This window comes from Poecilia formosa, unplaced genomic scaffold, assembly GCF_000485575.1.
Source record: "Poecilia formosa unplaced genomic scaffold, Poecilia_formosa-5.1.2 Scaffold274, whole genome shotgun sequence".
NCBI classification, from domain to species: Eukaryota; Metazoa; Chordata; class Actinopteri; order Cyprinodontiformes; family Poeciliidae; genus Poecilia; species Poecilia formosa.
The window spans coordinates 761,587-776,958 of NW_006800213.1; the positions used below are offsets into that span (position 1 = coordinate 761,587).

General features: G+C 36.7%; 1 protein-coding gene across 4 annotated transcripts in view; it reads right to left on the reverse strand.

Annotated features, from left to right (window-relative positions):
- The window catches only part of LOC103151212 (protocadherin-15-like), a 196,638-nt gene that overhangs the window by 110,009 nt on the left and 71,257 nt on the right, over positions 1–15,372 (reverse strand). For all 4 annotated transcript variants that reach the window (XM_016681248.1, XM_016681247.1, XM_016681249.1 and 1 more), the window contains exons 10-15: positions 14,218–14,330; positions 9,772–9,978; positions 6,723–6,857; positions 2,486–2,635; positions 2,317–2,408; positions 595–696 (exon numbers count right to left, since the gene is read on the reverse strand). In XM_016681248.1, coding sequence (XP_016536734.1) covers positions 595–696; positions 2,317–2,408; positions 2,486–2,635; positions 6,723–6,857; positions 9,772–9,978; positions 14,218–14,330 — 799 coding nt within the window. The remainder of the gene's footprint in view (positions 1–594; positions 697–2,316; positions 2,409–2,485; positions 2,636–6,722; positions 6,858–9,771; positions 9,979–14,217; positions 14,331–15,372) is intronic.

Consider the following 15,372-nt stretch of genomic DNA (forward strand, 5'->3'; position numbering starts at 1 on the left):
TCAGCTTCTTCAGCAATGACATATTGTTACTTACTCTGTGACTTAAGGTGTTGATGACTGTTGCCTGGACACCTGTCCAGTCAGCAGACGTCCCTATGATTATGTAGTTTACTGAACCAGAGTGAGAACGTTTTCAACAAACCTATGCTGACCTCTGTTTTGAATAAATTAGCTGATAAGGGAGTGACACTAGGAGTTTCCAACAATGACCTTATGACATTTCTAATTTTCTGAGACACTGAATTTTGGGTTTTCATCATCTGTAAGCCATAATTATCAAAATTACTAGAATCAAAGACTTGGAATATATTTGTGAGGATTCTAGATAATATGAGTCTCACTTTCTGAGATAAATGACAAGAAATACTTGCCTTAAAAAAAACTAATATTATAAATTACTCCCGTAATTTTCCACCTAAAAATTGGGATTAAACGAGAAGACAGACGATGATAAAGTAATAAAAAGGAGCCGTAGGTAGTGTTGAAAAGGGTCAGAAAATAAATTTGAAAGCTGTAAAGACCTGACCTTTCATGCCATAGTTTCACACAGACATAGGAAATGAGCAACGGAGCAGAAACAGAGAAACCCCCTACCGTCTGTGAGGCGCAGGCCCATTGTCTACAGCTTCCACAGTCAGAGCGTAACTTCGGCCAACAGTCAGCTCAGCACCTGGTGCCACTGTAATTACCCCGGTGCTGTGAAAACAATGATTAAATGTACGCGGTTATTAACACGCCGCATGCTTTCACATTACATTATACATGCATTCATTGACTTCTCCTATAGTTTACCATTTACCACCTGCTTTCTCATTAGCAGTCCTTTAGCCTGTGGAAATCAGTTATCATAAGTGGAGTTTTATTAAGTTCACAGTGATAAACTTTTGTTTCTCAATTCATCAGAATGTCATTGAAAAGTTAATCTATTTCAGTGATTTGTTTAAAAAAGCAAAGCATGTATTTTCAATTGATTTATTACACAAAGAGGGATATGTTTCATGTCTTTATAAACACTGTTTACAGATTTATTGGGCTATTAAAAAGTATGTCTATATATGGTACAAAATATGTACTCAGTACTTTTGTAGGTTCTTTAAGCCTTCAGCCTGTGGCTCTTCGGAAATATTAGAGAGGCAGTATGCATTTCCCAGGCACATATACCACTTTATAATCCAATCATCCATCCATTCTTTACACCCTTGTCCCTTAGTGGGGTCCAGCTAACGTTCCAGGTGAGAGGCGGGGTCACCCTGGACAGGTTGCCAGTCTGTCGCAGGGCAACACAGAGACAAACAACCATGCACACACACTCACACCTAGGGGCAATTTGGAGAGGCCAGTTAACCTGACTTTTTGGATTCTGGGAGGAAGCCGGAGTACCCGGAGAAAACCCACGCATGCACAAGGAGAACATGCACGCATGTTGGGAATCGAACCCAGAACCTTCTTGCTGCAAGGCAGCAGCTCTACCAGCTGCGCCACTGTGCAGCACAATCAAATAACTGTTTTACCTTCAGTTGTTGTAAAAATGCTGACAATCGCTTTATTGAAGCAAAACCTGCAATTTATTCTCATCAAATCAGTATTAGCTTTGGTATAGCTTTCTTTTAAGACTCATACTTTGCTTAGATCTAACTGAAGCAATCCTAAATCATGCTGTTACCAGAGTTTTTCACCAATAATCTTTTCCGCATCCCCATCAATTGTTGTTGTTTTTTTTTGGGGGGGGGGGTTTGTGATGAAAACTGAAGACAATAGATTCTGAGTTGCTTTTTTAAGGATTCTGTTGTTTGGTTTTGCCTTTTGTGTGAGCATGCCAAGGTCTAACAACAATGAAAACCCACAGGCACATGAAAAAATGTCTGTTGTCTAAAATGGTGAGTAAACCTGCTGGAAAAATAATGATTAATTCCAAAATGTTTAAAAAAGTCCTTAGGACACTTCACAAAATGTTGGTTAGCACAAATCATTGTTTTACCTCCTTGATATTTTATTTTCTTGAAATTGTTTTAAACTGTATGACTGAATAAAATATGCTTTCTTCATCAAAAATAAAAAATAAACTTGGTTCAGGTTTACTGACATTTAAGTCATGTTTTGCTGTTGATGCTATTTGATGTTGGATTCAAATCAGATAATTTATTCTTTTGTTTTCATATATAAACTGTTACAATAGAAAAATTGCTACAGAAAGATGTCTGATGACCAAATAAACAATAAAATTACAGTAAAAATCACATAAAATGTTAAATCATATGATATAACAGTAAAATACAGAACGTATCAACAGTATTGAATTGTCTCTGATCGGTTTACCTGCTGTTTATTAGAAACTTTCCCTGGTCACCAGCCAAGATGTGATAACTGATTTGACCATTTTCACCTGCATCAGAATCAACTGCTGACATCTACAAAGACAAACAGGATCACAAATAGGTATAAAATTGTTCAGGTTTTAACAGCTGCGTTAATAACTTGCACATACCTTTATGACAGATTCTCCAGGCGACATATCAGTGAACAGGTTTACGCTATAAGAGACATTGGAAAACGTTGGAGTATTGTCATTGGCATCCAGCACTGTTATGGTCACAATAACAGGAGCACTTTGCTGAACACCATCTGATGCCAACAGCTGTGGAGGCAAAAACACAGGAGAAAACAACAGATCAACGCAAAAAGTGAAAACAAACAATAGGAAAAAAAAAAAAGTGATATTCAGAATTTGGTTTGTACTCTGAACATGTTCTTGAGATTTTATTGTGTGTAGTTTCCTTTCAGAAGTTTTTGTTTTACTTAGAAACCAGCTTACAAAAACAACATGGAGCATGAATTCTCCCTGCCTGTTTAGCTGAATATTAGGGACAAGGTCCGCTCATTATAGGTCTGCAAGTGCATGGTGCAGCGAGACAAGTGAGGAAGGAGTTTATCTGGTAAAGTCGCGTTGGGCTTCCATTATTTACACAGCTGTTTGATGTGTCTGTTTGTCTCCCTGGGTCATTTTACGCATGAAAAGGATGGTCATTCACAGTGTTTTTTTGGACTCTCACACACTGGATGGTTGCCAGAATGCCCCACTTCTGTTTCACAAACTTATGCCTGCCTGAAGTCAAAAGCAGGAAAATATATATTTCCTGTTGCTTGGCTACAGTAAAAATGGCTATTTATACTAAAGTGGTGACAGTTGTATTGTGTTCTCTTAGTCATTGATTTATGTAAAGCACACAGTAAAGCCCTGGCAAAATGTTATTTTTTCTCTCTTTTGAAATATCACAGGCATCTCACGAAAGCTAATACAAGTCATATGGTTTTGGCAATACATAACTTCTGTTTTATTTTTATTTACATTAGAACAAAAGTAATGTTTTTCCCAAAATCATTCATCTCCTTTTCAGTAAATGAAAAAGCCTATTAAGGCAATCAAGTAATTATAGATACTTCTAAATAGGTATATCAAATACATACTACAAAGCTACACAACTTTTGCATGTTTGCATGTTAACTTTTACCATGTTTTAAATGAAATATTCTCCAGTTCTCTGAGAGCATTTCAAAGTTATAGCCTAGCTCACTTCACAGATTTTCCATTACATTAAAGTTGGAACATTCAAGTTTCCTGGACGGCTAGAAAGCATTTATGTTTTTCATTGGCTAAACGTTTCTACTCTTTAGGTTTCATTGTTATATTGAATTTTCCAACATAGCCAAATACTTAGATTGCTGTTGAGTATCTTGACATACTAAGTTATTTTTTATGATGCCATTTACCATTATTAAGGTGTCTGTCCCATTGGCAGTAAACCAACCTTGCAGATCCATAATTGACAGTTAGGTTGTTCTCTTGGGGTTGATTGATTGTTTTGTTACAGTGGGTGAAGGCTGATTCGTTTTAGACTAACAATTAAATTGTGTTTCATCTGACATCAAAAGAGCGAACCAGAAATGATTTTATTTCGCCAGATGAGATTTTAAAAAGACCGAGCAGGCGTCATTCTGCCTATACATTTACATACTCCACCTGCGCATTCTCTGCAGGAAAAGGGAAATTTGTTCTCGTTTATAAAATGACACGATTCTGGTCTCTTAGCCTTGTTCTCCCAATAGTTACGGCCGCTTGCTATTGGCACATGAACAAGGAGGAAGTTTTTTTTTCTTTATTATTATTTTTTTTATGTGCAGTGTTGATTGGTCCGATGCTTCTAAGGGGAGACATTTACTACACTGACAAATGATGCAGTTGAGGACTTCCCAGGACTTCATTGCACTTGAGTTCTTGTGAAATATGAAATGTCTTGTATACAGCAAAACAGATTTTGTTCTTGCTGTTGCCACTGTAAGTGAAAAACATTTATTATTATTTTTGGTTCTTGCAGACTATTTAAGCCTTCACTGAGAGAAGTGACTCTTTCCATGTTTTGCTTCTAGAGAAGACTTAGGAAAAATAATCTTCACTTAAACTCATACTCTTTAGTTAAAATGTTTCATGATTTAGGCCAGTAAACTGTAGTTTTTTTCTTGAAGAGCAGAAATAGTACACAATCAACTGTTAGTTTATTTATTAAGTCACTAAAATATGGATTATATCTCTTGTATTGTAGTTTCCTAATGTTAACACCACTAAGATTATTTTATTTAGTCTTTTATATTTGCTTGCTTTCGCTAAACTAGCAGCTGTAAATTGGATTTATTGAGTCATTCAGATATTTTTTGTTTCTCCTTGTGCAACGACACCTGTCTGAAAAACCTGCCTCACTTGACTAAAAGCAATAGATGTTTGTATATTTAATCTTCATTTAATCAGATCCCCCCATTCTGTTTCTTTGAATACATAAATATCTATCCTCCTTAAACTGTATTTTATGTTTTTTCATCTCGCTAAACAAAACCATTTATCATATCAATTTACTGAATTCAAACACATTTTTGACAGCTGTAAACCTTAATCTTTTGTCAAAATTGAAGCACTCAAAAATAAACAAGGAACAGTGTGTCAAAAATTGCTTATGTGTAAAATCACCTAGTGGCTTAATGCTTGCGAAGGATTCATGCTGCACATTGTGCTGATGAAGTTAAAATCTCTTTATCACAATGTTTAAACCCCTTTTGCATTGCATTTACTCTCGCCTATCCTATTTGCCATATATATTATTTTCTCTATGTTTTATGAATCTCTATCTGCATGTATCAACAAAAAATAATGGTCTTTACTGATACCAATCTTCTTCACAGGCTCATCTGCCAAGAAGCTGATTGACTCCTTTCTGATGGATATGGCTCTCCGTGTCTCATGGCACTCTCTTTCTTCCAGTCAGAGTTTAATTTCTTCTCCAAGGCTTTCATAATGATTACAGTATACCTCTGACTTTCAATCAATACTCCAGACCTTCTGCTTTTCCATCTTTAACTTCCAAATTGCTGAATGCACATTCAAGGGCACATACAGTTATGTATTTTGTTTCACAACTTCACACAAAAACACACACCGTCTCCGTTGTCAGAGTGGAATTAGCAGATTACAGCTAGATGAAGAATCAACGGTTTCCTGCATACCATGAAGCCCTCATATTAAGATGTTTTGCTTGGCAAAGGGCAGCGTCTCGGTGCAAGGCCAATAAAATCACATTGAAGTTGAATGCACTTAACAGATCCAATGAATGGAAGAAAACAAAAAACAATAGGAGGGGAAGGCAGTGAGAAACTAAGGGAGATAAGTATACACAATAAAAAAGTCTTACGCAGGGTTTGCCTCGTCACAGAGTAATAGAAGAGTTAAGTTACGGGCATACGACCCAGGAAGAAGGTGCTGCAATGCTGTTTCAACAAGAATATAATCATTGTACTCTATGCTTAAAGGGAGGGAGTGTTGATTATTTGAAATTGAGTTCTGTTGATGGTTTATGGCCCCTCAGTATTGGCCCTACAGCAGATAACTCTTGCAGCACTTTCCCTTCTATTAAAGACATATATTTTCTCGACCAGCAATATGGTCATGGTATAGTGCAATGATCTTCCAACATGAAAAATATACTTCAAATGGAAATGGGCTAAATGTATTCTCTCCTTATTGTATGTTGCAGACTACATTGGATATCACTGTAAATGAGTAAAGGCCTCTATAATCAAATCCTGTGGACGGTGTCGGTAATTCAAACTCATTCCCCGTGGCGTTGCTAAGGTCGGTTCAGTTTTTGTTTTTGCTGTTGAATTCATAAGCAAGCGATAAACAGACTAAAACATATTAATGTCGACTTATTTGCTAAGATGGACACAAAAAGCAGAGGAGGGGAATGTTTTCTGGATTATGCTCCATAAAAACAAAGGCACAAAGCAGAGTTAATCCAGCATTTTTCTTTTTGTCATTCTTGTTCTTCTCTCGCTCTTCCCTTTATGTTAAATGTATTGCTTGTGTTCTGTGCAACCTCCTCCTTCACAACACTTGAATCTTAATGATCTTTTTCCACACCATGATTTTCTGCAACTCTGTCTTTAATGGTTTGTAAAATGCTTATCCTCTTTGTCTACCCACATTCTTTTTTGTTCCCCATTGCTCTGCAATTTTGCACAACTCCATCCTAATTTTGCTTCCAGTTCTAATATTCTTTCAGATAAAACTGCCTTTTCAACGCTGCAAGTTTTCTCTCCCTACTTTCCCCTGATGCAAGTAGTTTTCCTGTTTACAATAACACACACACACACACACACATATTGAGCCTGTGTATTACCGTGAATGTATAGGAGTCTTGTGTTTCTCTGTCTACAGGCTGCAACAGTGTGAGATATCTTCTTATTCCCGTAGTTGATATAGAAAAAACATGAGAATAACTGTCCAGAGAAAAGTGCAGCTGTGGATCCCGGGCCTGTGAAAGACAAAAAGAGGTATTTTACACAATGGAGGTGTATCACACAACAAGGAACTCTTAGAGACTTATTTACACTTGATAGATCCTTGATGGAAGTTTAGGAAAACATGCAAAATTTTGATGTCTGAGATTTTGCCACAAAATCTTGTTAAAGTGAGGTCTGTTGATATCAAGTGGCTGGGAGTGTTTCACTGCCTGGTAAATCAAATTTAAACTAATATAATGTGTCCTTGAGAAAAAGGTGAGTGTTTAAGGCTAAACACTTTGCTGTATCTATGTCTATAACTCTAATTTTGAAGGAAGGAGGAAGAAGTAGTTCTTGAGTTATGTTGGGTTGGTATAATTAGGTAATAAAAACAGCTTAACAGATTGGTGGACTGCAGTTGGCACTGAGGAAGCCGTTTCTTTTCAACCTTTTATCTGGCAGAATCTTTGCTACTCTGCAGAAAAAAACAACAAAAAAAAAGAAAAAAAAACAACATAGGAACATAGGAATATAACAAACTCCATGTGTATAATAACACTCTACATGGGTTAAACTTTTGAATTTCGTGTCAAATGTTTAGTTGTGCTATATTTTCCAGGTCTCACAGTTTGAAACTCTAATGAATGATTCCTTTAGAACTTTTACATGTGACATGGTGGAGCCTTTGAGCAAACTCATAACAACTACGGGTCTTTAATAAATACCGCCTTAATGTAAGGTTACTGCCTAATTTTCTAGGAGAACACCCACGATATTTGTTAAGATTGTTCAGGTGTTCTGCTGTGTGAAATTGGCAAGCTGGCTTTTCTAAAGCCTTCATAATATGTGCTTTGATGCACGCCATGGCTTCTTCGAAATCTAATTATGAAACGAAACATGACAGCATACCTGCGGAGGGAGCAGAGGCAAGTTTGTCGGAAGTCGAGCTTTAAATAACTTGAGGAATCACCAGGTGTTCCATATCGTGCTAATGAAAGTCTTTCAGAACAAACGTCAATGCCCTACCTAAGTCCAAGAACATCTGCAGGAGGAATAACGAAGAGTAACCACCACCTCCCCCGACCTCTAACCCCCCACCACCAAAAAAAAGGTGTTTGGCTTTGAAAGAAAATTCTGAATAGAAAAAAAAAAAATCTCAATTGATTTCCAGACATTAAAACTTTCCTAACAGCAAATTGTAAATGTCTGCAAATGCATGCCACACTCAGTGATGAAGAGGCAATTCTCATCTATGGCCTGCTCTGGCATTTCCAAACAACCATCTCTTGTTTGTGTGTTTATATATGAGTGTGTGTGTTTCTGTGTTAGAGAGAGAGGGTGAGAGCAAGCGAGCAAGAGAGAGAGAGAGAGAGAGAGAGAGAGAGAGAGCTCTTCTCATTCCAGATAAGGCTGGCTCAGCAGGGTAGGGGGCCTGATAATCTTGTCGATGTTGCTGTTGCGGATATTGAGCCATAAATAAGCATGAACACACACATGCATACACACATTTAAACAGTAACACACAGGAACGTACATTAGCATGCAGAAACATAAATAAAAAGTGACAGACAGTGCATAAAAGCTATTAGGACTAATCATCATTGTTGGTGCCTGTTGCAGAGGGAAAGACCAGGGATGGGAAAACTAAAAATAACTAGTTGTTTATCAATTGCCTTAAACTAAAAATCCCACCCTGACACATTATCCTTCCTAAACACCAATCCCTGCTGGGGGGAGACCTTTAGACAGCAATGAACCAAAGATTGTTTTTGTCAAAATGTCTTCACCACATCTTAAACAAACTCAGCTGTCGGGGATGCGTCGGTCGGCGATAACAATATTGTGGCACTGTAAAATCTCAATTATTACTGGGAGGTAATTTAAAGAGCCAAACGGTTTTACTGTCAGATTCACAGGCACTTTAGATAGGGCACTTCAAACACTGCAAGCAAAGCACAAAGCTGAGATTCAGTGGGGAGAAAAGCAGGAAAGAGGTGGGCACTTAAATATGTTAGAGTCCTTCTCATGCCTGCATGGAAATGCAGCATTATTATATATGCTTATGTTATTATATACTATTGCCCAAGGGAGTAATTTAGTTTTGAGCCATAAAGGAAGCAAAGAGCCAAAGGGCCTTTTAAAACCAGAACAGCGAGATTCTAATTCTGACTGCAGAGTAAACCTCACGGAAAATTACACATCTCCTTTATCGTTCTATAACATGAAGAAATGTCCTCAGCTGTCTTGTCAAAACTGACTAATGGTTGATTTGTCAATTTAGTAACTCATGTGGCGATTTAATGCATACATATTCTGTCTTAGACTGTATTGAGCTAACATGAAAATGTTTTATTATCCTACTTAAAATGTTCTCACTATTTTAAATTAGGATTCTTTTTAGCTTGCAGAGAAGTTACTGATAGATCTCACTGCACAGGTTTCAGTCAGGCGACCAACAGAAAATGATCTCCAGAAGCACACCGTATGAACAGTAAAACGCCAAAGACGTGGTTTAATGAATATTAACATTTTAAGTAAACATTTGGTGTCTTTATCCACATTGCTAGTTAAAAATTAAGAGAAAGGAATTAGAGTCAACACACAAGTCAGATGATACCTACAGGCATCTGATTGGGTTTCAGCTAAAAGCATAAAAAACAAACTACAATTATATCATATTATATTAAAAACAGAATCTTCAGTGTGGCATCCATTGAGCCTCCTTTACCGACTCTCCTAAATAAAATCACTTATCAACAGAGAGAGATTCCCACTTTAATCTCAATATAAAAACAGCTGTACAATGAAGGGCATGATCATAAACTTCAAAACGATAAATGTTTATTGTTACACCAAAAAGTTAAGAAAATTCAATAGCTGTGAAGACTGCTCCATAACCATAAAAAATGGATTGTTATAATACTTGCATGTAAAGAACATGCTTACCTCCTCCACGTCATTATCCAACGCTATTATAGTGAGGGGAGCCGATAGAGTGACGTTGGTAGCGACGGTAGTTCCGACTGGCGAAGCCTCACTGACGTATCCATGGTAACCAGACTCCAAAAAATACGGTGCTTGGTTGTTTTCATCCAGAACTTCGATCTGAAGGTTGGCGAACGCTGGCAGGGGGTGACCGTTGTCCTGCTCCGCCTAGAGACAGGGCAGAATGGAACGGCTTTGTTTTGTTGCAGACGTCCTGTTACCGACCAACTAGGAAACCCATATGCAGTGCAACCCATCACGACTGCACAGTTTTAATGTCTAAGTGGTAAGAATACATTAACCTGGGATGTTCTTTAATAAGCAATTAATGAGTTGTACAAAATCACAACTTTTTTTAAGTTGAGTAAACACTCGCCTCGTTGTCATTTTAGAAGCAAAACCGTGTCCACGTTCCCGTAGATGATCGGTAGTAAGAGAGTATGCAAATTAATTGGTTTGGATTTTTTTTCTTTTAAAGCCAATACAAAGAGAGAAGTTTGAACAGAACGCAAAACTTACTTTTTCTACTTTGGAGCTGTTAGTCTCATTAAAACTGAGCTTTTTCCTCGGTCTGCCCATGCTCAGAACATCCGGCCCTATTACTGCAAAAACAAATCTGAAAATGCTGTCGTTCTTGAGTTCTTTGGTCTCCTGATGCAATTTGCATCCCCTACATAGATTAAAGCCAATCTAAAAAGGCTAACATCAACTCAGCAGGAAAACAGGAGATCATCAAACCTTCTGTCTGAATTGGTATCTGTTTGAATCCTTTCAGTCAAAGCTGAAATATTTATGAGTACTCTGGGCACTCTCTGTGGTATTAGAAAGCATTTCAAACTTTAAATGTTTTCTCTTATGTTCAGATGGAAATTATATTTTCAGGGCCAATGTTTTTTTTGTTTTTTTTTCTATCAATCTGATTTGTTGGTGAAGAAAGTTGCAGTGCTTCTAATATGGTACAGCAATTATGAGTGAAGCAAAAATGCAAAGCAAGGTAATGTTAAGGAGTCATAAATTTGTGTGACAGACTGGATATAAATATTGTTCACACACTGGTTCAAATTAATGGATTTTTAATGTAAACAGTGCATTATTTCACAACTTGTTGCTGCTCTGAGTGGCATATCATCTATACAACACAAATGGAAAACAAACTAAAATGATAATGTAACACAACGACACCTTATAAAGTAAAAAAAAAAATGTTTCAACTGTGACATTTTTGAAAAAATGTACGTCGCTGTAAATTTGAAAAATAAATGTGCAGGAACTGGTCAAGGAGACACCCAAAGGCCTACCTCCATCTCCTTAAAGTATAAAACACACATCTGTGAAATGATGTTGGTGGGAGCATTAGGAAACTGGCATTTCAGTCAAAGTGGAGGGAATTATGAAATATCACTGGCAGAAAACTGTGAGACTTTTGCTAGAACACTGAAGACGAAGAGGATCTTATTCATCAAGCTTGCCATTGCACAACTTATGTATCTTTATCTCTTGTTTACGTCACAAAAATTGGCATTTTAGCAGAGGTGTGAAAACAACATAATATACTCTGATCTCACCCCAAGCAGAAAACTGCTTTTGTGTTTACAGTTATTCAGTGTGATTTTTAATCCTGCGAATACCACAAATTGTTCATAGTTACAATAGAGCACAAGGTTATATCCTCTGTAATGACAATAGTTTCATAATTCAATCAATCATAATTACTTTGATGATTCCCATGACTACACGAAGCTGGAAAGTGAGGTTTTATGTCGTACTGTCAGCTAGCAGAACACTTTTCTTAGTCTCCCCTTCTACTGTCAGAAGGGGAGTAAAAGTTTCTATCATCCTTTCTGCCAGAACAAAAATAAAATCAACCTCAGAGCTTAGCTAACTATTTACTGCAATTTGCTACTTTCAAGAATTTCTTTATATTATTCAACTAGTTTAGCCCATTTTATTCATAGCTAGGAATAGATGGAGTGATTTACAAAAAAAATTGGTAAGAGTCGTTTGCTGTTTAACAGGGTCAAAAGTTTCAGCCTACACAGGATTCCCATCCTGACTTTATTCAGCAGGAGCACTTTCACTCCATCCTGGGCTCAATGTCCAACAGATAACTGTTATTTGCTTAAAGACAATTAAACAAGCCTGGCTGATTTTTGCTATACAGCTCAAATAATTGGCACAGCCAGACTTCTTTCCAGTGCTTGAACTTCTACACAGAGTCTCGTGGCTTTGCAAAGCTCCTGTAGAACCTCAGGAAGACATAACAAATATATTCAAACATATATTCAAACATTATATTACAAACATTATATGTAGTGTTTGGATTAAAGACACTATTGAGTTGCCTTTAGCAGATATCGTATTTATAGCCCCCTTTTTGCTTGTATTCTGCAATTTAGTAAATTTGATCCATTTATGAATTAAGCTGTTAATCCTTTCCAAGTGTATCCTTTTGCCCTCGGTACCAACTATGGCAAACGCAACAACCATTTTAAGGTTTTTGGTTTTTGGGAGTCATATTTATAGAGTGATGTATGTGGAATCTAGGAGGCAAAAACACACATTTTCTATGTGAAATTGGAATCCTAATGCAAATCCCAGCAGGGCTGTCATTTCGCTTTTTATTTTAAGGCTGCCATTAAACAAGACAAGTTTTGCTAAAGGGACATTATTATGTATTTTCCAAGCACATAGTGCCACTTCATAACATAATAAGGTAATTTTGTTACCTTTAGTTGTAATAAAAATTGCTGTTTATATCAAACATAGCCCTGTGGTGGATTGGTGAACTATCACCTAGTTGTGAAAATGATACACTCCTCAGTCAACTACTTACACGTCTAAGAACAAAACTCTTCAGAATGGAAGTCGTGAATGAAGGAAGAACATCATTTTCAAAATCAGTGACACAGAAATGTTAAAAGCTGTTTTAAAAACCCGAAACAGATTGAGACGTGTTTGGAAAATATTAAGAATGCAATTATGTTTGAGGTCTATCTGCCATATAACATGCTGGAAGACTCCTGGAAATTTTAGAGTTAAGGATCAATTTTCTTTCAGCAAAACAAATGGAGACTGCAGTTCATGTGGATCTGTTTTCCAGACAGAACAGACTCAGTTCTCATTTTCTTGTGTTAAAATGTAACCCCCTCCTTTTTTTTTTTACTGATGAATACTCTTAATTAGAAAAGTTAACATTGTGCCTGATCCGAAGATATTTTTTGAGATAAGGTTTCATATCAGATTATTAGTATTCCAGATTACTTTGATCTACTTCATGAATTCTAAGATTTACAAGCGTAACCCTGAGCATTACGAAACATTGTGAAATTGAATTTATGAACACTGAAAAACAATTCAGTCATCCATAAAGTGAACAGGATGAATTTGACCAACTTGTTGAGTTTCAAAGTCAAACTCTCTATTTGTCTGACTTGGAAGAAGTCTGCCTTGTACAGAGATCTTACGCTGCACAGACACTTTGTATTCTTTCATAACACCACAAAGACAAGAAATATATGAATTAAGATTAAAAAACAAACTTTAAAGAAGCACTAACTCACAAACAGGCTTCCAGCCTGTAAAGAACTAAACTGACTAATGAGGAATTAGTTATGAGGACGTTTTGTTTTCTTCATCTCATCTTGTGCTCTGTGTTCACTGATAACTTCAACTAATAAAGGAAGTCATTTATTATTGTGCAATTAATGCTTACAGAGAAAAACTCTGTAGCTTCATCCTGAGTTTAGTAAGACATACTGAGAGTGCAGAAATCAGTTAAGAAATACAAAATGTAATACAATGAAAATCAGGGAATTTTAAATGCCCTCTGCATAGCGCATATTGACATATTTTTTTTTTTATTTCCTCAGCTTGAAATCATTTAGCAAGACTATAAAGAGGGTAAAGAGTAGGGATGTTTGAATTCTTCTGGAACCACTTATTTTTTTCTGTTCCTTGCGGATATTAGTTGGGGTGTTATCCCAACAGACTTGGTTTGAAATCTCATCTTTTATTCCAGCAGAAGAATATTACTGAATACAAACTTTATTTGAAGCTTTAACCGATGAGAAGTCCATCAATGTTTTGTGGTGTATTTCCATCACAGGCTCAACAAAACAAAACAAAACAAAAAAGATAATCAAACTCATCAAATCGGAATAGATTCGATGATAAACTTTCTGCAAATTAAAAAGGTTCATGCTAGTCTCCTTTTTGTCGGACAAATAATCTGATGAGAAAATTATAGTATTAATATAACCTGAGGAAGAGTTGTTTGTTAAAAGGTTGAGTATATTTTGGGACTGAAAGGTATTAGAATATGAAGGCTGAGACCAAGGATGTTTGGTGTTTATGGAAAGAAAAAGCAAACTTTAAAAAGGCAATCTGTGCCCTTGTTATTTCTCTTACCTTGATAACCAGATCAAATCTGCGGTAGAGCTCCCTGTCGATGGGTTTAAGCAGCATGAGTTCTGCTGTGGTTCTGTTTAAGCTGAAATATTCTGCATAGGATGCTGGTTTTCCTGGAAAAAAAAAAAAAAGAGCAAACAAAAATCAGAACATAGGAAAACATCAGTGAATGAGAAAGGGAGAGGTGGAGAAAATATATGTATGTTTGGAGTGTCATGGGGGAAAGTGAAGAAAGGAGTGAGTGAGTGAGGGATGGAGGGATGGGGGGGGGGGCATGACTAATCCTCCCCGTTCTCTCATCTCGGCCTTCGATGGGAGGGGATGAGCCCGCGCAGCTCACATTCATATATGACGCTTTTAATGCGGCATTGTTCTGTGGGGAAATCAAGTTCTCATAAGAAGAGAACCAACACAGCCACGTGTGCACAATTATATGCCTCCTGTGCATCTCTATGAATGTGTGTTACTTCTTTTTTTAGCACACATTGATGATTTGGGCGGAGGGGGTTCTCAGATGCATCCTGTTTTCCTTGCCTTAGTTACTGCTTTAGTAAAAGAAATGTAGACAAATCCTGACCATTCCAGGTGAAGTCAATGATTTATCAATTGAGGCTTTTGGCAAAAGTAGTAATGTATTGCAGTAGTTCAAAAATATTTAAATTATGTTGACTTGGAGCCTAAGTAAGTACATTTTCTAACAGTAAGTGTTTTAATTCTTATATTATTTTTGTCTTAAATCTTTTAATTATATATTTACAACAAATGTTCTGAGAAGATTCCATTGCAAGGTCTTCCAGAGCAGATACGTTTTGGGAGATAATCCGCCTTATCAGCCTCCAAGTGTTTTTTTTTTCAAACTAAGCAGCAGAAACATTTTAATAAAGCAGATCTCAAAAGACAGAACAGCCTGTTAAATAAACCAGCCTTGTGTGATCTAAAAAAAAAAGCCATGAGAAATAATTGCAAAACCTTTCCCACTTTTAAAGTGACATTTTCACAATACGGTTAAAAAAAAGAAAAGAAAACTAAGCGAATTTGTGAGGAGATAAATGTAGCACATTAAGAGTTGCAAAAATGTGCACATTGTTAAACCAATACTTTCTTAAAACACCCCATAATTTAACTTAGGCATCCAGTTTTTTTATTGTAGAAGGT